At 44.7% G+C, this 23,479-nt stretch overlaps 1 protein-coding gene across 1 annotated transcript in view; it reads left to right on the top strand.

Moving 5' to 3' along the window:
* lama1 (laminin, alpha 1) overlaps positions 1 to 23,479 on the top strand; it is a 114,489-nt gene that overhangs the window by 31,854 nt on the left and 59,156 nt on the right. The window contains exons 4-14 of the mRNA XM_007897260.1: positions 5,319 to 5,561; positions 12,081 to 12,260; positions 12,885 to 12,974; positions 13,969 to 14,086; positions 15,001 to 15,179; positions 16,185 to 16,290; positions 16,924 to 17,087; positions 17,239 to 17,379; positions 17,685 to 17,858; positions 19,802 to 19,903; positions 22,681 to 22,892. Of these exons, the coding sequence (XP_007895451.1) occupies positions 5,319 to 5,561; positions 12,081 to 12,260; positions 12,885 to 12,974; positions 13,969 to 14,086; positions 15,001 to 15,179; positions 16,185 to 16,290; positions 16,924 to 17,087; positions 17,239 to 17,379; positions 17,685 to 17,858; positions 19,802 to 19,903; positions 22,681 to 22,892 (1,709 nt within the window). The remainder of the gene's footprint in view (positions 1 to 5,318; positions 5,562 to 12,080; positions 12,261 to 12,884; positions 12,975 to 13,968; positions 14,087 to 15,000; positions 15,180 to 16,184; positions 16,291 to 16,923; positions 17,088 to 17,238; positions 17,380 to 17,684; positions 17,859 to 19,801; positions 19,904 to 22,680; positions 22,893 to 23,479) is intronic.

Raw genomic sequence — 23,479 nt, 5'->3', positions numbered from 1 at the left:
AGAAACACTTTCTGAGAGAAAAAAAGTTTCCAATTAAGACTTGAATTGAGTCAAGCACTTCAAGATGTCCTCCCAATGTGAGAGGCGGGGTACAAAATATAAATTGTACTGTAAATTGAACTGAATAATTTTCCAAAGTTCTGTATGGTCTTAAGTTTTAAGACAATAGACTGAGGACTGAGGCCATGAGAGTTTTCGGACCAGGAGCTAAGCAGAGCTGTTCTTCTCACCATGAAGCTAGCGATTCTGATGTTTACAGTGGGGAGATTCCCATTACACACGCACATGTCAAAGTGCCCCCTATCACACACTACATTGTGTTTGACATGAACATGCAAAGGTAATAGGTTTGCTGCAGAGGGTGTTTTGATATTCACAAGCTATTCTGACAAGAGCGACCCAGTGTTTGCACTTTTTAAATCGTGTTTGGACAGCGAGTGAACAAACAGGAAAAGATTGGCAGCAGGGAGAAGGCAGGGGGAGGAGAAGGGAATGTGTCTCTTGTTCCTCTTGCTCCCACGGTAATTAGACAAATGAGTCTGGGAAGATATTTGTACCTCTCAGGATCTCTTTCCCGTCGGCAGACTTACTGTTTCCTCTCAGCCCTCAGCTGCTACCACCCGCCCCCACCCTACAGGATCCCGTGTTGGTGGCTTCCTTTGTGTCTTTTGTCACTATGACTGTTTCTTCTGTCACTATGACCTGTTTCTTCTGTCACTATGATATAATTGAGCCGGCTATGAGCCTGTGCATTATGTATTTTAAACCCCACGTTGAGCTCATAGTTCAGGCTAACGCTCCATTACAGAGTTTGGGGGTTGCTGAATTGTCAGAGATGCCGGATGAGATGTTAAACCAAGGTCCATCTGCCTGTTTAGGTGCATGTTAAGATCCCATGGCTAATTGAAGAGAGAAGAGAGTTTCTCCCGGCAACCCGCAGATAAAAAGTTGGTCATTCACTAGATGGCTGTTTCCAGGACATTGTTGAGCGCAAATTGGCTGCTGCATTTGCCTACAAAACACACGGTCACTACACAGTAAATTCTGTGAAGCACTATGACACTTCCTCACCTGCAAGGCTCTACATCAAATACAAAGATTATTAATTATTATAATAATATTATGTATCGTATGTGAGCGTCTGTTTTGTTATATAACCATTGGAAGCCTTGCATGTCCTTCCTGCTGGTAATCGTAACAAGCTGCAGTAGTGATCGGGACCGCAACTTCCCTCACAGTGACACCAGTGTTCAAATGACCTTTCTTTAAAATACAACACATCCAGAAATGTATGTGTTAGAAAGTGGGTCATGTATGTCCTGCTGTTCGAGGGTTGGTTTGGCAGCGAGTCTGCGCTGGTTGTGCCAATTGGCATAGGTCAGATGCTGAGGTTTGGCCCGCTTAAAGCTGGCACCACCCGCAGAGCTTGGGTCAGTCTCCTTCCAATAGAAAAGAGAGCGCTTCTGAGCGGGAGGGAACTTGGGAGCAGGTTGCCCTTGTTAACTACCCTTCAGTGGGAAAAGAGAACAGTCACAGTGGGATAAGCCATCTCAATGTTGCTCTGAATGTGCCCGGCCATGGCACTGTTAACTTGGAATGACTGGCAGCCTGACTTGATCTCTTGTAACTGCTGCATTGTGCTGATTGAAGTGAGTAGACGCTGAAAGGAATAATTTGTTTTGACTGATTGTTGAAAATGGGATTTAAAAATGAGCTGCGTCAGCTGGTGTTTTCAATGGTGCGATCATGGCATTTAGTCATTGGAGGGAAAGAGGAATCTGTGCAGTCAGAAGGTGGCTTATTTGTAGCTCAGCCAACTGTGTAATGAACAAGAAGACAGCTCAACAGACTGTGGTAAAGGAAGGGTGAACACTTCTACACAGTCACTAAAGGGCTCTCGCTGTCTGCTGGTTTCACAGGAAAGACTTTCCGTGCCTGTACTTAGAAAATGTTGCATTTAATCTAAAGCAAGGCACGACATATTTTCCATGAGATGGTAGCCTGTACTTCTTTTCTTGTCCGTTAGTCCTTGCAGAGTCCAGCTTGGGGGTTTTGGCTGTGCCCTTTCAGCCCCATCCCCCTGGTATCCTCCCTCACTCCTCGGCAACTCTCCCCTCTCACTGCACGTACCTGCACCCCCCACCCCTTGGTAACCCCACCCCATGCCGCCACCCCTCGGACATGTCTAGCTGGTCTCTCACACCTCCTAGTGGCTAGTTATGTAGTAGCACTTGCAGAGGTTGGGTCATGCTTTGCTGGGGAAGGAAAGATATTAATAATATTAATCCTTGCATTTGATGTGGCACCTTTCACGTCAATAGCAAGTCTCAAAGTGCTTCACAGAATATACCGTGAAATGTAGCAACTGTGTATTTTGTGGGCACACCTGGCAGCCAATTTTGGCCAGGACACCCAGAGAAACTCCCTTCTCCTTTCGGAAAGGTGATGTTTAATGTCCACCTGATGGGACCTTGGTTTAATATCTCATCCAAATGACGGCACCTCAGTCAGTGCAGCATCTCCTCAGTAGTTCATTGGAGTCTTCACCAGACTGTGAGCTCAAAGTCCTGATGTGGAGCTCAAACCCCAAACCTCCTGACTTAGTGTCAAGAGTGCTATTCTCACACCTGGCTTACACCTGGCAGGAATATTGCCTACAAATGGTGGAACTCTTTAAAACCAAATTGGAAGGAAAGGAGGGGGCGAGGGGGTGGCTGTGGTATGTAAGCATGGAAACACTGAACGAGCACTGCTGTTTGCACTCATGCACGGTCTGACATCTGTTCTCTTGCTGAAGCATTTCCTGGGTTTTGGAAGTAGCTCCTCTAGCAGAGCAGAGGTCATCACCGTTTGCAAACAAAACTCGTCTTCAGGATCTCAAACTCCACTGTAAAAACACGAAGGAAAATGATTCCCTGGACAAATTTGGGTTTCAAACAATAGTTTGGATGAGTTGGCCAATTTCAGGGGGAGCGCTTCATTTAAAAACTCTTTGTTGAGTTTTTTTTTGTCTCAACCAGTTCCGTGTCAGAACCCGAAATTCCAGAGGATTTTTCAACCTCAAGACCACGGCTTAAAGTTTTTAAGGTCGTGTAGAATTTGGAAAATTCTTGTGTTCAGCCTTAACTCTGGGGATAAGGCATGGCAGTGAGATAGAATGAACACCTTGCTCTGAGACCGAGTGCACATCCAAAGGGCCGAATGACCTCCTTGTCTGCTCTAACAGTCCATCTGCAGATCTGGCTGGACCTTATCAAATCTTACCTCTCCGCCCTCGCTCCGCTAAAACATTGTTCTACTCCAAGACAATCTTGGAGGCCAGGGACAACCCTAGGCTCCTCTTCTCCATCACCAACCGGCTCCTCCGCCCACCCTCTCATGCCTCACCTATCCTCACATCCAATGCCAACTGTGAGGTGATGCTGAACTTCCTTGAATCCAAAGTCGAGGAGATCTGCTCAGCTGCCTCTGCCCTTCTATCTACTAACCCCTCCCCATCTCCCCCTCTCATCCCAGCCCCTACTCATCCCATCTTTCGAACCTGTTTCCCACTCCTCTTTCACCACCACTATAACCCGTATGAAACCGACCACTTGCTCCCTCGACCCCAACCCTACTCCTCTCCTTACCTCCCAGCTTCCATCCCCTTGCCCGTCTACTCACAGACATCATAAACCTCTCCCTGTTCACTGTTACAGTTCCCATCCCTTTAAAAACGTCTGTCATCACTCCTATCCTTAAAACACCCTCCCTGGACCCATTCCTGCTCTCAAACTACTGGCCCATCTCCCAACCTCCCTTTCTTCTCCAAAGTCCTGCTTCCCAGCTTTGCTCATTCCTCTCCCATCACTCCCTTCACGAACCCCTCCAATCGGGTTTCTGTGCCAGAGCCCATCTGCGACCAGGGCTCCCTCTGCCTCCTTGTCTTCCTTGACCTCTTCCTTAAACACTGTTGACCACCCTATCCTCATCCACCGCCTCTCTTATCACCTCAACCTTCATGTTTCTGTCCTTGAATGGTTCAGATTGTACCTCTCACACCGCCTCCACTTCATCTTCACAAACAGTTTCTCCTCTAGCCCCCGCACCATTCCTCAGGGCTCTGTCCTTAATCCCCTCCTCTTCAACATCTATATGCTCTCCCTTGGTGACATCATCCGCAGACATGGGGTTAACTTCCACATGTATGCGGATGACACCCAGCTGTCCCTCTCTGCCTCCACCCTTGACTCCAGGACCACTGCTGTCCTGACAGAATGTCTGTCAGACATCAAGTACTGGATGAGAGCTAATTTTCTTCAGTTGAACGTCAACAAGACCGAGATCCTCCTGATTGGCTTCCGTCAGCGCCTCCTCACCTCAGGCGCTGACAGCATCACCATTCACGGTTGCACACTCCACCTTACTAAGCCAGTCCGGAATCTTGGCATCTTGTTTGACCCTCAACTATCCTTTCTACCCCACATCCGTGCCATAACCTGCTCTGCGTTCCCCCACCTCCGCAACATCGCCCGGCTCCACCACTGTTTCTCACCGCAGGGCCGAAACCCTCATACACACATTCATAATATCGAGGCTTGACTATGCAAACTCCTTGCTTGTTGGGACTCCCTCCCTTCCCTCCCTTCACCCTGACCATTTCCCCTCTGCTCGGGTCCTGACCCAACTGTCCAGCGCTTTGGGACGTCCTCCCAACGTGAAAGGCGCTCTATAAATGGAATCTTGTTGTTGTTGTTGGCATCCGCAACTCCTCTCTCCATAGGCTGCAGATCATCCAGAACTCTGCAGCTGGTGCCCTCTCCTGCACCAGGCTCTGTGACCCTATCACCCCCATCCTTGTCTGACTCCACTGGCTTCCCATCACACAGAGGATACAGTTCAAGATCTTGATCCTCACCTTCAAAGCCCTCCATGGCCTTGCTCCCCCCTACCTCGGCGACCTCCTAAACCCTACCATCCTGCTTGCTTCCTCCGCTTCACATCTCCTGCCTCACCCACCCCATCGTTGGCGGGCGGGCCTTCTGGCACTCCGCCCCCACCCTCTGGAACTCCATCCCACAGTCCCTCTGCCTCACCCCCTCACTTGCCTCCTTCAAGACTCAGCTCAAGGCCCTCCTCATCGACTGTGCTTTCGATTACCCTGCCCTCCATCCTCCCCAAGCCTGACCCCCAGCTCGGGTCAGTAACAGTGACTGTCCAGTGCCTTGGGACGTCCTCCCAAGTGTTCCCAGTGAATTCTGTTTTTATGTCAGGTTTCCAGCATCTGCAGTATTTTGCCTTTCATTTGATTTTGAATTTCTTTTTCTCTTTTTCCCCAGGTTTTCCAAGTGGCCTACATCATCATTAAAGCGGCCAATTCTCCTCGCCCTGGGAACTGGATCCTGGAACACTCCTCGGACGGTGTTGAGTTCAAACCCTGGCAGTACTATGCTACGAGCGATGCTGAGTGCCTGACTCGCTACAACATTGTGCCCAGGATTGGGCCGCCCACCTACAAGAGGGATGATGAAGTCATCTGCACATCCTACTACTCCAGGCTGATGCCCCTGGAACATGGAGAGGTACAAGGAGGTCCAGCCAAATCTCTAGTCCCAAGACCATCAAATAGGATTACGCAGAAGCATGCAAATAATAAGGATAATAATAATAAGCCTTTACATTTGGTATTGCGCCTATCACGTCGGGAGGATGTCCCAAACCGCTTCACGGGATATGCTGTAAAGTGTAGTGACACCATGTATTTTGTGGGCAAACACGGCAATCCAGATTTTTACACAGCAATACAATACAAATTTACATTTAGCTCCCAGGAGCACGTCGGGAGAACTATGTCACACAAACACCCATGAAGTGAATGAACAATGAATGTTTCGATGAAGAAGGAGCCCCCTCTTTTGGTCTCTCAACAATAACACTTGCATTTATATAGCGCCCTTCATGCAGGGCCTTAGCCATTGCTATGGATTTTAGACACCCATACATGGTCTGTTGGAATGAATAATCTTGATAGAACAAGTCACTTTTTAACCCTGCTGGAAATCTGGCAGTATTTTTGAGTGCTGCAGGGAATAGGCTTCTGAATCGAGACAAAATTTAAGGTTGTTTTCCCAAACTCCACACAATTGTTATAAAGAGAAGGTCTTAGGCATAAGAGAATGTGGAATTTATGGAACCCTGCTCACAGCCCACACACATTCCCTTTAATATTCCTCCTTTTCAAGCAATCATCTAATTCCTTTTTGAAAGAATTTGTGTAACTTACCTCAGCAACGTTATGTGACGGGGAATTCCACATTCCAACCCCCCACCTTCTTGCAAAGACATTGTCTTTCTAACCTCGCCATTAATTCCTTTTTTGTGCTTTGCTAGAATTTGTGCCCTTGTCTCGCTGAACATTACCAGACATTTTAATTACAATCGTTGCGTTTGATACAGCGCTTTTTGTGTCGTCGGTGTGAAAGGTCTCAAAAAGCTTCACTGTAAAGTAGAGTGACTGTTTATCTTGCAGGCAGTTGTGCCAAATGTCCCACAAACAGCCATGAACTTTTAACCATTTGCATGAAGCCCCCCCTAGGATCAGCCTCGCTGGTTTCTATCCAGGGTGGTGGAGAAATGCTTAGCCGGGTGACAGAAAGCCAGGAATGTTTGCGAAAGGACTGGGCACAGCTGGAATCCTGAGGCGAGGAATCTCAGCGCAGTAATTAAAACACTCCATTGTCGGGCTTCCCGACTCATTGTTCTTTGTCTAACTAGGGCGCATTCATGTCGCTTCTCAGTCACTCACTCATTGTGAGGCACGTGATGCAAAGCTACATTAAAATCCACAGTGGCTCAGCAGCAAACGTCAGCGAATCTGCAATGAACACGGACACTCAATTTCCCCAGCCAAGCATGTAGGCACCTCACTCTCTTAACTGTACATCCATTCACTAAGTTAGCAACTGGAGTTGAGTGAGCTTAAACAGTTTCCAGGACGTGGATGCCCTGTGTCTTTGTTTTAGGTCTCTGTTAGTATGGCACCTAAGTTGCCTTTAGATAGTCTCTGTAGGTTGAGAAGGTGAACAATAGCTGCTCTGTTACCCCTCCGGCATCCAATTAAATGGACTATGCTTTAGGGACTTTGCCACAACGTTTCGTCCACAAAATATACAGTCTGTTCACTTTACAGTATATCCTGTGAAACGCTTTGCGGCATCACAAAAGCGTGATAAGGCGTGATATCAAATGGAAGGATAATTATTATTACACATAGAAAGAAATGAGTCAAAAAGGTCGAGAGCCTAATGAGTCCATTCCTGGATGAATTTCCTCTTTTATGTCGTCCCATTGATTGATTGATAGATGGATGGATCGATTGATCAATCAATTGATTGGTTAATCGATCGATTGGTTGATTCATTGTGTGTGTGACAAACGTGAAAATCCATCACCATGGTTAAGAGTCTCCAACCCAAACTGAGAGTTCCCCATATGTATGGTTTCCGTTTATCTGGTACAGAGTGCACAAGAGCTAGGTAGAGGCAGAGATAGTAGATCAGAAGGGTAGAAAGAAACCCATGACAATTCCAACTGAGTTGTTCCTGCATGGCTGAAGCAGTCCACCTCCCAGGTGTGACATTCAATCATGTGTTGCAATACCTAACCTGTGACAGACGAGGTGAAAAAGTGCTATCCCTTTACTTAAGGGCCCAATCCACTGCATAATGAGAGGCATAAAACACTCAACACTCAGTAAATTTTGAGTGGGCTGTTCACTGGCATCAGCAATTTCTGCTGCATCTTAAAATCGCCCATGTGAGACCTTCACCTGGTTTATACAGTGCTTCCTTTTACCCATCATTTCAGTCTCCATTTGTTAGATATGTTGAGTATGATTTAATCTCCCAGTTTGCACGCTACAGTGACTTTAATGTCCAGTGGATCGGTCAAACTGAACAAGTTACTGTATGTAATGAAAGTTTCTATTCTCCAGTCAGCGTTTGAGGAAGTGCGGACATTTGCTCTGTGACCATTCTTCATTCATTCTCCCCTACATACCTTAGCTAATGACCCAAAGCCTCTGTGCCTCCTGGGAGGGTAGATGTGGGGTGAAGTCATCAGGAAGTCCTGCTTTCCATTGCTACATAAGCTCCTTTGTGGGACACTGCTGTGCTCAATTGGCTGCCACATTTTGCCTACAAAATACACAGTCAATTCACTTTACAGTGTATTCTGTGAAGCGTTTTGAGACATCTCGAAGACGTGATAAGGCGCTGTATCAAATGCAAGGATTATTATTTAAATACATAATCATGGTTACAGTAAATACCAAGAAGTTACAGTAGAATTCCAGAAAGTTACAGTAGAATTCTGGAGACAGTGCAAGCACGTTGCAGCATTTGGAAAACATGATAAGGTGCTACATAAAGTACGAGGATTTTTAATGTCCTCACCTTAGTGATTATACCAGCAGAGGGCTATCATTCTGGCCTGTGTTCCCTGTAGCAGCTTTGACAATGTTAGCTTCTAATGGAATGGGTCTCATGGTCCAAGCTACTACAAAGATCACAGACTGGAATTTCATCTCCACCCTTCGCACACTCCCCCCTCTCTCCCAACTCCTCCCCATAGTGCTAACTTCCTCAGCACCATTATTTCCCATAGTCTTAGCCTAAAGACTATTGACTTCAGAATTTTGAAAGCCTTTAAAATGTATTCAGTCTGAATTTGAAAGCCAATTTCCACAGCACCAGAAAAACGATGAGGAAAATCAGCTGCCAGATTCAAATTTAATTTATGACTTTGTTTTCCAATACATGATCCTAAAGTTTAATATCAACCATCTCAAGCCTAAGAATGTGAATGTAAGGAACTTCAGGCGCCCAGTTTGCCTAGAAATAATGTACTGCTGATCGACATGGATCACCAGGAATGAACCAAAATGCTCTAACCAATATGTTACACGACAGTGCAGTTCCATAGTGTATTGGTTAGAGCACTCGCCTCTCAAGCGAGAGGACCTGGGTTCAATCCTGGGCAGGCCGAAACCTTGGGCAAGTTTCCTTATTCCACACGCCTCTGTTTACCTGAAAGTAAGTAGGAAGCCTGTTGTAGTCGATTGGAGGATTGCTTTCCAAGAGTAATATCCCTTAAAAAAAATTAATTTGGTCACTTAATCCATCACTGTTTGTGGGACACTGCTGGTTGGCTGCCACATACGCTTACAAAATACACAGTCAATTCACTTTACAGTATATTCTGTGAAGCACTTTGAGACAACAACAACGACGACTTGCATTTATATAGCATCCTTCACACAGGGTAGAGTCCCGGAGACGTCTCAACAAAGTGATAAGGTGCTGTATCAATTGCAAGGATTATTATACTGAAATGGACTGGATGGCCAGTGAGGAATTTCAAGTTCCTTGATGATTTTTCGATGATTCTGGTTCTACCAGAAAGATGAACCTGGACTCCAGCCCTGTATCTGTTTGTACATGGTATGATTACTTGCTTTGCAAATGATGGACAGCACATTTGTATAGAACATTAAATTCATGGGAATTGCACCATTGAAGGAACCAAAGCTGGTGTCATCTTCTCCATTGGAGATAACCACTCCACCCACCCCCCCCCCACCACACAATTTTCTGCTCTTTCTTTGTACTCTTTATATTGGTTTCAAAATGTCCATCCAATTTTATTGATAATAATAATAGCTATCCTTACATTTGATGCAGCACCTTTCATGTTGGGACGTGTCAAAGCGTTGCGCAGGATTCACTGTAGAGTATAGTGACAGAATTTTGTAGACAAAGGCTACAGTTAGTTTGCGCACAGCAACGTCCCTCAAACTGAAATGAATGACCAATTTTATTTGAGGGATTGATGTATTTGTTGCAATACAAATTTTTAAATTGAGAATTGAGTAAAAGTTTTCATAAACTTGTGAAATTGTAATTGCTCTCTGCACTCCAGGAGAAAAATGCTCAACAATTGAGTAACGATTGCTTTCACTGTTTGTATCTGAGAATCGCTGAGCGTAGAGTTCCATCAGTTACTCGTTTCTGCCTCCCCAAGAGATCTATTAAACAAGGTCGATTTTTTTTGTTACATTCTCAAGATTTATGGAGCTGGTTCCTCTGCGCTGAGCATTTTCTCTTCCTACCTTAACATTGACAAGAAATCAGCAGGAATCTGGCCAGTGATGAATTTAACACAGCAAAATAAAACTGATGCCTACAAAAGACAGTAACTACACAAAATATGAATTGCTCTTTGAGAAGTTTTATATTACAGACCAAACTGCAAGCTTCTCTCTTTAGTTTTCTTTTACTTTGTTTTACTTTTTTTTTCTCTCTTCTTCTAGTTCTCTTGTTCTTTCTCTCTTTTTTTCTTTTTTTCTTTCTCTCTTTCGTTTCGCCCACAAAACATACAGTCAATTCACTTTACAATATATTCGTTGAAGCTCTTTGAGACATCACAAAGACGTGATAAGGCACTAATATCAAATGCAAGGATTTTTATCAGTAGTATTTTTCTCTCTCTCCCACATACTCTCTCTCTCCTTAAAAGGAAAACTTGATATTTTCAGATGAATATTCTCAGTGGTGAGATTGATCAAGGCTGGGGATGTTAGATTTGAGAATTTTTTTTACCACTGGCTATTGGGATCTCAGCGTTTCAGTAAACAAAACACTCAATAAACCCAACAGACCATGAGCTAGGCATTCAATTCTTCTCAGGACCTCACCATTGAGAACAGCGGGTGGAATGTGTGGATCTGGCACATTCAATGTTATAAATATGAAACTGGATCCCAGGCGGCCTTAAAATTCCACCCAATCTTAACCTTGGAGAAAAATGTGTTAAATTTTAAGATAACTCAGAATTGAGATTTTTTAAAATTCAGTCCTATTTTGAAAGCTGGTTCCTTTTAAAGAACTGTGAGAAAACAGCTTCCTACTTAAGATTGAATTTAAGAATGTTCCAACAATTCTTTGTAAATTTCAAAACAAATGATCTCTCGACCTGAGACTAGATAACTTTCGGGTCAATTGTTTCTGATTCACATATATTACCTGACACCAAAACCAATTGTTCTGCAATCAGATTTACTGTCAATGTAAAACTAAAGGGAGCAGCAGAGACGTGGATTGCAGCTAAAGATTTGCAAACAAGAGTGTTGACACTGATCATGCTATCAGGAAGACATGTAAGAAATGAAATATTACCTGTACTGTAGGTGCAAAAATACAGACATAAATATTCCAAGGAAAGGAATTTAATTATAGAGGGGACCAGGTCCAGACAATGATAGAATCAAAAAAGCTCATATAATCTCTACGATGTATGTCTAGCAAAAGCCTCACTGGCAGCAGCATAAACACAGCTTCACAGCTCACCATCCCCTACTGCCCCCGCCATTCCCTCTGCTCAGCAAACATCTGTCCATGTACCATTTGGTGGGCAAGCCTTCAGCCACTCTGCCCCTACTCTCTGAAACTAAAACCTGCAATCCCTCTGCTTTTCACCCTCCCGCCCAGCCTTCAAAATCTGCGATAAGACCCATCTCTTTGATTATACTTGCGGCCTCATTTCCCCCCCCCCCCCAGCTCTCCCACTTCCCCCAGTTTGGGTTCCCTGTCAGTTGTGTGAAGCACTTTGAGAGCGATGTGAAAGGTGCATGTGGCAGTCTGGTGCACAATTGTAGCACTCTCGCCTCTTGAGTCGGAAGGTTGTGGGTTTAGGCCTCACATTGAGTCTTGGAATCTCATAGTCTGAGAAACTTTGGGACGTTTCAATATTATTCTCATTAAATCAGGCGCAAAGATTATTATTAGCAGTAATTAGACTTGATAATTTCCAAAGAGATCACAAAATTGTTTTGGATGAAGAAAGCACATCGGTCCATTTCATCTCATTCTTCCAGAAGACCCAGCTTTACCATCTGTCCATCACGTCATCGAGATGATATAGAAGAAGAAAGCCCAGGGGGGTAACTTAATACAGTTTTACATGATACATCATGTAAAGTGGTGTGAATCTATGTGTTTTGTGCAGATTCCTCTAACCTCACTGCCCCTTTCATCCACTTATAGATTCATACCTCGCTGATCAATGGCAGACCCAGCGCTGACGATCCATCTCAGACTTTGTTGGATTTCACCTCTGCTCGTTACATTCGTCTCCAGCTTCAGCGCATCAGAACACTCAACGCTGACCTCATGACCCTGAGCTACCGGGACCCGAAGGAAGTCGATCCCATTGTTACTCGCAGGGTAAGGACCCCAAAAACGCCAGTGGCCATTCTTCCCTGCTTCTTGTACCGCAATTAGGGCGATTGTAGTGTTCTTACTGCTGTCCTGGACCAGGAACTGATCTGGTCTGGTTGAGCTCAGCTACTCGCTGGATACATTCACAGAGATCATCGGATGAAGCAACACTGACTTTTCAAACCTGCCCCGCTTGCATTTGGTTTTAAACGCCCAGTATGCGCTCCAAGACACTAACCCGTATGAAGGGCGCTATATATAAATGCAGGTAGTTGTTGATGTAAACCTACCACAAGACAGCAAATCTCAGTTCACCAGCTTGCTGAGTTTATTTACCCTTCAAGTTTAGCTTTTCACATATACTGTACTTCTGTGTGGGGAAGGAAGGAATATGGCTGAGTGGTGTTATCATGTGCTGTGTGCATTAATTCTCCAGGTTTTTAAAGATGACTGTCTTTGAGATGCTCAAGCTCTGTGTGTGTGTGTGTGTGTGTGTGGCGGGGGGGGTGGGGGCAGGCATCTGTCAGCACACAGCATCTCTGATCGTGATTATGCGTAATTTATCTGTTGCTCCAAACACCGTTGCATCTCTTAGCGTCTCAGTTCACGGTTTCTTTTCCTTTTCCGCAGTATTACTACTCCCTGAAGGATATTTCGGTCGGAGGCATGTGTATCTGCTATGGTCACGCACGCAGCTGTCCATGGGATGAGACACGAATGGTTCGTAGTAGCTTTACATTCCTAGATACACCAGTGGGTATATAATATACACAGGCTGAGCCTTTTACACTGCACTTTAATGGAAAATAATTAATCATCATGATTATTTATGAAAAATGCATCTTCTTCCCATCCTCCTCCCCCCTCCAACCCCACCCATACCTTTATACATTTGTGGCTAAATTATGAACAGCGGTTTGTGCCTTATCTCTGTACCGTATGATTTTTAATACTTTAAGGTAGATGGAGAAATGGTGAGAATAAAAGATCTACTGGTACATAATAAATTGGTGAGACAGTCTGGATTGGATTGGGCTGGAGAGCCTGTAGTTCCTGTGTTCCTAAGTCCCTCAGAGGACAACAGCTGAATCGTATCCACTCTGAAACTCGTGACATTTTGCGGGCCCAGCAGGTGGGAGAAGTGAGTGTGGGGAGGGAGAGTGTGTAAAAACGCAATCAATAACAGTGTCGCTGACATGCGACTGTGTAAGGAAATCCACATTCACTGAGGTTCACACTACGGCACTGGGGAAAATAAGGAGCTGATAGTATTTTCGGGCCCCGGTGATCGCATTCCTCAATCTGGGTTACATTAGGAATTGGCCAAATGCCCTTGGCAGTAACAAGAAGATATATTCCGAGCAATGAAGAAACCTCTTGGAACAATGGAGGGGGAGAGAGAGTGAGAAAAAGAGAGGGAAAGGTCCAAATACTCAGAAGGATGGTCTGGGGGACTCGGAGCTGGTTTAATTCGGGCGAAATGTTTTCAATCTGAACGTAATTTTACAAATCCAGTTTTGATGGGGTTCAGCCTCAGTGATGCCATTTTAGTCTCCACTCCTTCGACTGTTGCAGTGTACCCCAAATCTTTCATTTAAACTCTTTCTTTCCGTGCCATATTGTCACTGCCTCGCCTGCACTGCTCTGGGCCACCTGAAATGTGAAACATGAGTGGAAGGACGTGTCACTTTTGTTTTTTTTTAATGTTCAACAGCAACTAAAGTGCCAGTGTGAGCACAACACCTGTGGAGAGAGCTGCAATGAGTGTTGCCCTGGCTACCATCAGCACCCCTGGAAATCTGGCAACTTTACCTCCGAAAATGTCTGCGAGAGTGAGTATCGAAGAATTCACGATAAGCCTTATGTTTGGTATAGCGCCTTTCACATGGGAGAACTTCCCAAAGATCTTTGACTGGAGACCCAAGGACAATATCAGGCGATCACCCACAAAACATATAGTCACTGCGCTTTAAAGTCACTTTGAAGTACAGTGATTGTGTGTTCTGTGGGTGATCTCCTGATAGTGTTCGCAGCCCCCAGACAAAGATCATGAAATGCATGGAAAAAAATGGATAATAATAGCCATTTACACTCTTACAGCAACTTTCACAGAGGAAAATGTCCCAAAGTACTTAATAATTATTAATAATAATAAAGCTGCAGTGGTTAGAGCACTCACCTCACAAGCGGGAGACCTGGGTTCAATTCTCTGCAGGGCAAAATGTTGGGCCAGTTTCCTTACTCCACACGCCTCTGTTTACCTAGCAGTAATTAGGAACCCAGTTGTTAGTCGATTGTTGGATCGCTTTCCCCGTGGTAATAATTCCTTTAAAAAAAGTAATAATAATAAATTGGTCACTTCAATCCACAACTGTTTGTGGGACACTGCTGTGCGCAATTGGCTGCCGCGTTTCACCCACAAAATATAGTCAATTCACTTTACAGTATAGTCTGTGACGCGCTTTGAGACAGCTTGAAGGCGTGATAAGGCGCCATATCAAAGTAAGAATAATAATAATAATCCTTGCATCTGATAACGTGCCTCTCACATCAGAAGGACGTCTTGTAGCACTTCACAGGAAAAACTGTGAAGTGTAATGATTGTGAGTCTAGTAGGCTTCATTACAGATTGGATATATTTGTTTTGTGGTATTTTTGTAATGTGTTACGGATCCGTTAGTCTGCGCTCGGGGTATAAAGGTACGGGGTGCTGAAGGCAATATGTTTGTCTGATTCCTCTCATCAGAGTGCAACTGCCATGGTAAAGCAGAGGACTGTTACTATGACCAGAATGTGGCTGATCGCAACATGAGCATGAACACTCTGGGCCAGTACATTGGTGGTGGAGTGTGCATCAATTGCACCAACAACACAGCAGGAATCAACTGTGAGACCTGCATCGACGGCTACTACCGTCCCCAGGAGGTAAACTGCCCCCATTAGGCACCGGCATTCAACTACTTTCGCCCTTTGTGTGATGAGGTGGTGAACTGCTGGACGCCAGCGCACCTGCCAGTTTGGCTAAGTCGACAGCACTCTCGCACTCTGGGTCAGAAGATTATGGGTTCAAGCCCCACGTGGGCGAACACTCCAGTGTGAAGCTGAGGAGAACGCGCTCACATAATGTTGCGTAATCTTAAAAATGTACAGCTCAGCCGGTTAAGAGTGAAATGTGACATGGAGGGTTATGGAGATGAGGAATTCGCAACCCTCAAAAAGTTTATGGACACCAGGTTAATGCAAATATGTAAGAGGAAGATAGATGAATATGCGTTAGGCCAGGGTATGGAGGGATATGGTGAAAGGGCAGGGAAATGGTATTGATGAAGATAATAATAATAGTAATAATAATAACCCCCCTATTAATAATAATAACTGCCACCCCTCTCTCACTTCCCCCACCCCTCTCTCTCCTCCACTTTCTCTCTCCCCTCCCCCACCTCTCTCTCCCCCCCCTCTTTCGCTCCCCTCCTCTCCCATTCTCTCTCCCAAACACGGCTCACTATCTGCAGCGACAGGAGCCGGCGGTTGGTTGCTAACGATCCGGTTGGTGAGAGACGCACTTGCTTTCCTGTCAAGACTGCAGTAAAGGCTCTGCGACTGTGCTGCGTCCTCCCAACCGCCGGCTACCTCCCGCTGGCTTGGGAGGACGTCAAACGGGGGGGGGGGGAGGGAGGGAGGGAATGGGTTGGAATATTGGAAGTGGTCTCTGGCTGGATGTGGCCCACGGGTCACAAATAGTGCTTGTGACTATTGAAAAGTGCGTGGAGTAAGCAAGGTAATCAGTGGATTAACTCCAGTGGAGAGCTTCTCATGAGCTGAGCAGCTTCCTGTGTGGTACACATCGTCTAGTTGTATTTGTGTAATAGCAAGGAGATCAATAGAATTGGGATTAGCGTTGTCTATCTCTCAGTGTCCATCCTTTTGCAGGTGTCCCCGCACGAACGAGCTCCGTGCTTGCCATGCAGCTGTGATCTGTCAGGGTCAAGAAATAGGATTTGCGTGAAAGATGACATTCAAGCAGCCTCTGAGCACCGTGAGTTTACTATCAAACCGTCAGGCCCAGAATTCCACCTTCTCTTAGTCTGTCAGACAATTGTGCCTATATGATTGAGAAGGAGTTAGCTCTCCTTTCACTCTTCTTGTAATTATCTTATTATATCTATTGTCCTCTGGTTGCTGACTCCCTACCATAGGGAAGTAGCTTCGCCTTATAATAATAATAACAATAATCCTTGCATTGATATAGCGCCTATCATGTCTTTGAGACGTGCTTCACAGAATATACTGTAAAATGAATAGACTGCACATTTTTGTGGGTTTGGCCCTATTCACCCTGTCAAAGCTTAACTCAGATCCGCCTTTTGAGGGTTGTACAGTTTTCTCAGAAAAAGAAAGAAAAACAGAGAGAAAGAGAGAGAAAAAGAGAAAGACATAGAGAGAGAAAGAAAGAACAAATGAGGGAATAAACGTAAAGTGTTACTTTTTTGGTAACACATACAAACAGCCTTTATTCTGGCAGGATACCATGAGAATCTCCCTAGGCTTCTCCAATAGGGTCAGGAGATCTGTAACATCAACCAGAAGAACAGCAGATCAACATGCATATATTGGGCAGGGGTTGGAGTGAGGAACCTTCACTCCTTAACTTCTCATTCTCCTCTTGCAGCCTCTCTGGCCCCCGGTCAGTGTCACTGTCAGGAAGGCTACGCTGGGAGGAGATGTGATCGTTGTGCATTTGGTTTCCGGGGTTTTCCCCACTGTGTGCGCTGTAACTGCAGCCTGATAGGCAGCATCAATGAGGATCCCTGCTCTGAGCCCTGTCAATGCAAGGTTAGTAAACGTCAGGCTCTCCACATTATTTCCCAAAGAGTTGCTGCCCATAAATTTGCCAACCGACATTGTCGCCTGCACTAGAAAAGAGTGGGTTTCGAGGTGTCACCTCATAGTGTCAGACTAACATCTGAATATTTGTGAATTACAGACCAACGTGGAGGGAGAGGACTGTGACCAGTGTAAGGAAGGATTCTACAATCTGCAGGAGAGAAATCCTGAAGGCTGCACAGAGTGCTTCTGCTTTGGAGTCTCCAGTCTTTGCAAGAGTATTCCCTGGCCTATTACACAGGTGTGTGTGTGCTCGCGTGTATCTTTGTATGTGTGTATCTTTGCGTTTATGTTTGTGTGCGTATCTTTGTGAATCCGTGTCTTTGTGTGTGTGTGTATCTTTGTGTACGTATGTATCTTTGTGCGTGTGTGTATCTTTGTGTGTGTACGCATGTGTGTGTGTGTGTGTGTGTCTGTGTTTGTGTGTGTGTATATATATCTTTGTATGTGTAACTTTATGTGTGCACCCACGTGTGTTGTGTGTTTGTGTGTCTTTGCGCGCGCGTGTGTGAATAACAAAATCAAATAACTCGCTTTGTTTTGAAGGTTACAGACATTAAGAACTGGCGAGTGACTGATATCCAGGGTGTAAAGAGTGTGAAGCCTCAACAGGATTTGTTTGATGGCCTCAACCAAATCAGCATCAACAACACAGAAGCCAGGCAAGGCCTCCCCGCCTTGTATTACTGGACAGCCCCCGATTCATACCTGAGAAATAAGGTAAACTGGAAAATTCGCACTTCTCATTTGAAAGAAAAAGTTTTAATTTGAACCTTTGCTGTATTTTAAAATCAAGAGAGAAGCCTGTATCAGATCGTTGGTCCCTGGGTGGCACAGCAGCTGTTACCCAGATGTTACCGCAGAATTGCACAGGACATTGCAGCATGGAAACAGGCCGTTCAGCCCGACTAGTCCATGCTGGTGTTTGTATAGCACACAAGCCTTCCAGCCCCTCCAACTCGCAAGTGAATGACTATGGAATTGTGATGCACATCTTGGGAGGTTATCGGAGAGGGAAGGAAACATTAAAATCACAAAAGCATAGAATCATAACATTTTACAGCCCATCAAGGCCATGTGACCCTCCACTACGCTATGGGATTCCATGAAAATAATAATCCTCGCTTTTGATGTAGCACCTTTTCACATCGTCCAGAGTATTCAAATTTTGGCAAATCATTGCATTGAGTTTTAACTGTGAAGTTAGTTTTTGTAGTTCTTAAAAAGAAAACGTAATAATAATAACCCTTGCATTTGATATAGCGCCTTATCACGTCGTTGAGACGTCTCAAAGCACTTCACAGAATATATTGTAAAGTGAATCGACTGCATACTTTGTGGGTGAAACATACAGCCAATTGCTACAGGACACCAGAAACTTAGAGAAATCCCTCTTTCAAAACTAAATCCACACTGAAGAACCCGCCAGGCTCTGAAATGCTGAGAAAATAGAGTAAATCTAACCCAGGTGGAATTTTTAAGAATTATATGTTTTGGTCCCATTTACCTTGACATCATCCTTCACCTCCACCAATTACGCTTTTTCTGTATATATTTATACGGTGAAGCAATTGCCAATAGCAAGCTGAAAGGTCATCATTCAGTGCAGCGGGTAAAAAANTACTTGTTCTTAAATGCACCCATGAGCAAAATCCCATTGGCTTGTTCTGAATGAGATGACAATTTGACTTCCTGCTGTCTGCTGTGGTGCAGTTATTGACTGTATCCGTGCTAGATGATGCTTTATCGCACCATGACGGCAGAGTTTCGGTATTAAACGTTTAACTTTTATTATTAGGATTGATCATTTGAATACTTTTTGAAAATTGCATTGGGTGTTTGTTCTCGAGAGTGCTTTTGTATTTATGGTTCTTTAATGCTCAACTAAATTAAAAGTGTTGCAGTATTAATGTGATGAGAATAAGGATAGGTTCCTTCACAAGATCAGCCATCTCGCTAACGAATGTGCTTTCCCTTCCCCGGAGATCTGAAAGGATATTATTTATTGTGTTAATGTTTATTAAATTCCAGATCTTTTCACATTACCAATGAGTCAGAAAATAGAAGGAAATACTGTTGACTTGTAACCTCTGAAGTATAGTTTTACTCCCTTGCTTTCTCTCGCAGTGTATGTACATGCATGGGGGGGAAAGGGGGACAAAATTCCACCTGTGTCTAGATTTACTCAGAAAATCCAAAATTTATAATAATAACCCTTGGCTGTTCACATTTCGTGTAGCGCCTTTCAATTCAGGAAGATGCCTCAAAGAGCTTCACAGGATTTACTGTAAAGTGCAGTGAATGCGTATCTTATAGCCAATCTAGAGCATCATCCATTCGTGCCTTTGTTGGCTATCTGTAAGAAACATCCATTTCTCCTGGTGTCCTGGCCAACGATCTCTTTGTTGCTGCCGCGTTCACTTACAAAATACACAGTTTTACAGCATGTGCTTTGAAGTGTATTGACACATCCACCTGAAGTGAATGGCGATATATCAGATATAAGGATTTATTCCTGATTAAAGAATGCTATTTGAATTGGAAGCATTTTAGACCTCAATAACTCGGATGAGGGGGGTGGTAATTGCCATTAGATCCGGTACCTTTATTTAAACCTTATGTTTAGCTTCCTGACTCTCATGAGCATTGTGTTTCCTTCACAGCTGACTGCCTACGGAGGGCATCTGAAGTTCACGGTACTATACGAATTTCCAATGGAAAGCTTAGATAGCGAGATGACTTCTGACATTGATGTTATCATTGAGGTAAAGATACTAATAGCAGTTCCTCCAGTTTAACAAAACTGCCTCCTGTCTCCTACCAACTGAAGGATACAAGGCAATTTACATTTATATAGTGCCTTTCACGTCAGGAGGACATCTCAAAGTACTTAACAATACTAGTACCCAAGCTGGGGAGTGGGGAAAGCATAGATGACTGAAGGCACTGTCAAAGATGTATGTTTTGAGATGTGGCTTGAACTTGAGGAGCGTGGGGGTGAAGGAGTAATTCAAAGGCACTGTGGGATGGAGTTCCAAAGAGCGGGGCAGGATGGCTGAAAAGCCACCGGCTGATGGTGGAGTAAAGGGGACAAACTAGCCAGAGTGGCTCACCTCAAGCACTGTATTAAGTATTTGAAATAATAACCCTTGCAATTGATTTAGAGCCTTTGGAATTTCAAAGCATTTGTATAGAGTGGAGTGACTGCGTATTTTGTAAGCCAACATGGCATCCCATTTGCACACAGCAATGTTCAACAACATTAGGTGAGTGACCAATGCTATCCAGAGGATTGTCGGCCAGGACACCAGGAGAAACTCCCTCCCCTTTTAATATAGTGCCACAGGATCTTTAACATCCACCTTAACAGGCAGATGGGATCTCAGTTTAACTTTTCATCCCAAGCAAGACACCTTTGACGGTGCCTTAGAGTGTCAGCCTAAAGTATAGGCTGAAAATTCCAACATGGGGCTTGAACCCACAACCTTTTACGACGACAACAACAACAACTTGCACTTATATAGCGCCCTCCACGCAGGGTAGCATTTCAGAGCGTTTCTAACCCAGAGGCAAGAACCCTACCAACAAAGCCAGGCTGACAATATGTTGACAGTTTCTAATTTGGTAAAAATAGATGCAGAGGAAGAAATGAAATTACGTAAATCAATTTTAAAAAAATTGTAAATCCACATCTTATCCTACAGTCACAGATTCAAATCAGTATCACTGATAAATGGAAAAGCAATCTGCAAGAGATTGGTTCAGGATTGTTATATGATGGAATCAGATGGCAGTGAAATGAAACCTTATACGAGAACTGCTCATGGTTATTACGTTGTGAGCGTTGAGAAAGAGGCATTCGAGGCACACAATTCATCCTAGTCTCAATCTGTTGGACCATTTTGACTTAAAATTTAAGACATCAATAATTTATATTTACACAGTCGATGTAAATCTATGTCAATCTCACAGTCTAAAACGAGGTGGAGTTTTAGACTCCTTTATAAACTGTGTACTTGTCATTGTTCACACCCTTACAAAGCCCACCCTATGATGGCAGGCATTTAACTTTGCAATTGACTTACGGGGCACTTAGGTCACATACAGATCACCTCTTAAGCTTTCAGTCTGCCTCTTTAAGTAAAAGCATTAATTATGGATACACAGTCCGGCTGGGCAGAGTGCAGCATGATTTATAATCTTGCGTCACACTAGAAATTGGAAACAAATGCAAAAATGCATGTACTTAATGGTTAACAGTTTGAGTTTCCTAAATCCTAGTCAGAGTCTCTGTGGTAAGTCGCATCAATACCCTTCTTTTGATGCCAGAAGGCATTAGTGCCTTTTTGTGAACGACATCACATATCAAGCAGAGGGAGCATGCTGACAGCCAGCAGAAGCATAAGAGCTGCCTTAACACACAGCATTAACAGTTGGTGAGTTGCAGGTTTATATTCTCACGCCTGACTTTCGGTGGCTCAGTTTGTTGATGTGTGCAGATTGCGACTTGCAGACCTGGGAGGTCATGAATTTGATGCGCAGTTCACTGACTTCAGTCAGTTTGTTACTCCAGTGGGAGAGGCAGAAGGTAGATTGGCCTCTGGCACTGGCCTTAGATTCCTCAGGAGTCAGGAGGGGAAGTATGGGTGGTGAATGTATGGAACTCACTACCCCAAAGGGCTGTTGACGCTCAGTCCTTGAACATATTCAAGACTGAGATAGATAGATTTCTTATTGCAAAAGGGATTAAGGGATATGGGGATAAGGCAGGGTTAGGTTATTAGCTGGAGTTAGATTAGAAGATCAGCCATGATTGAATGGCGGGGCAGGCTCGAAGGGCCGAATGGCCTACTCCTGTTCCTATATGTTATGTTAAGTATCAGCCTGGGTTCCTGCTCCTGATCACTTTCACCAGAGACTTTCTGTGTGTGTTTAGGTATCTAGTAATGATGTGTTTGAGCCCTATTAATTAATTAATTGATTGATTGATTGATTATGGATACACTTCTATATGGTGTGATTAATACACTTTGGCTAGACTCAAGATTGAAATTCAATGGTTCAGGATTGTTACTTGATGGAATTGGGTGTCAGCATTGCTAATATGGTAGCACTCTCGCCTCTAGGTCAAAGGTTTGACACCAATACAAAGCTGGGGAAGTGTTGCATTGTCGGAGGTGCCGTCCTTCAGATGAGATGTTAAACGCGGTCCTATTTGCCTGTTTGAGAGGAGGTTTGTTTAATGATCTGGCAACACTATTCAAAAAGAGGTGGGAGTTTCTCCTGGTGTCATGGCCTACAGTCCTTTCAGAAAAATAATTGAGCATTCACTTCATGGTGGGTTGCATGAAAGGTGGGACATCATTTATGTCTGCTCAGAACCTCCATGTCTATCTTAGATCTGAGGCAAAGTTTCAAGACTGTGTGTCACACGGGGGGGATTCCCTGAAGAAAACTGTACAGTTTGCGGGTGCTGTTGCTATTTGCCACCGAGCACCAGAGACACAGTGGAAACGATTCTGATGCCCTCCTTTCTATTCAGGGAAACGGACGGACCCTGAGCACAGGCTCCGACGGCCTCCTGCTCCAGCCATATGAGGAACAGAGCGTCGCTGTCAGGCTGCTGCCTGAGAACTTTGTGGACCTGGTTACAGACAATCCCATAGACCGTGACAGGCTGATGACCGTCCTGGCGAATGTGACACGTCTGCAAATCCGGGCCAGTTACAATGTGGCCAGAAAAGCCATCTACAGGTGAGGGTCTGGGTCACCGACACACGATGCACGAGGCGAGAAGCAGGCACCCGGTGAGTGGTGGGCAAAGGGCTTTACACGGCTCCGCGCCACACCCTGGGCACAAGATGGGTCGGGTCGGAGTGCGACTGCCAGGAGCCGGGCTGAGTTAGAGCGAGAGGGTCAGATCAGGAAGAGAAGGAGCGGGAGGAGCGGGATCAGTAAAGAGAAGTAGGAGAGGTAACCACAGGACAGGAAACGATACAGAGTTACAGTTACATGGTGCGGAAATGGACCATTCGGCCCAATTAGTCCACACTGAGGCCTATACTCTATGCGATAACCTGCCCCACCTATTCCCTCTCCCTCCCACGTGCATCAAGTTTCTTCTTTAAATAAATTGATGTCATTTGCTTCAACTACAGCTTCCGGCAGTTAGTTCGACACTTTCGCCATACTCTGTGTATAGAAGACTTAATCTGTGTAACTTCCCTGTTAGATCTGGCTATGCAGGAGGAGAAGCAGAGGGGAACTGGATGAGCTATCTCTGTAACTGATGGCTCAGCTGAGATCAGCTGATGCACCACAGGCCAGGAAGGCAACCTGTG

The sequence above is a fragment of the Callorhinchus milii genome, unplaced genomic scaffold (genome assembly GCF_018977255.1).
Source record: "Callorhinchus milii isolate IMCB2004 unplaced genomic scaffold, IMCB_Cmil_1.0 Scaffold2, whole genome shotgun sequence".
NCBI classification, from domain to species: domain Eukaryota; kingdom Metazoa; phylum Chordata; class Chondrichthyes; order Chimaeriformes; family Callorhinchidae; genus Callorhinchus; species Callorhinchus milii.
This window is presented reverse-complemented; position numbering and strand designations above follow the sequence as displayed.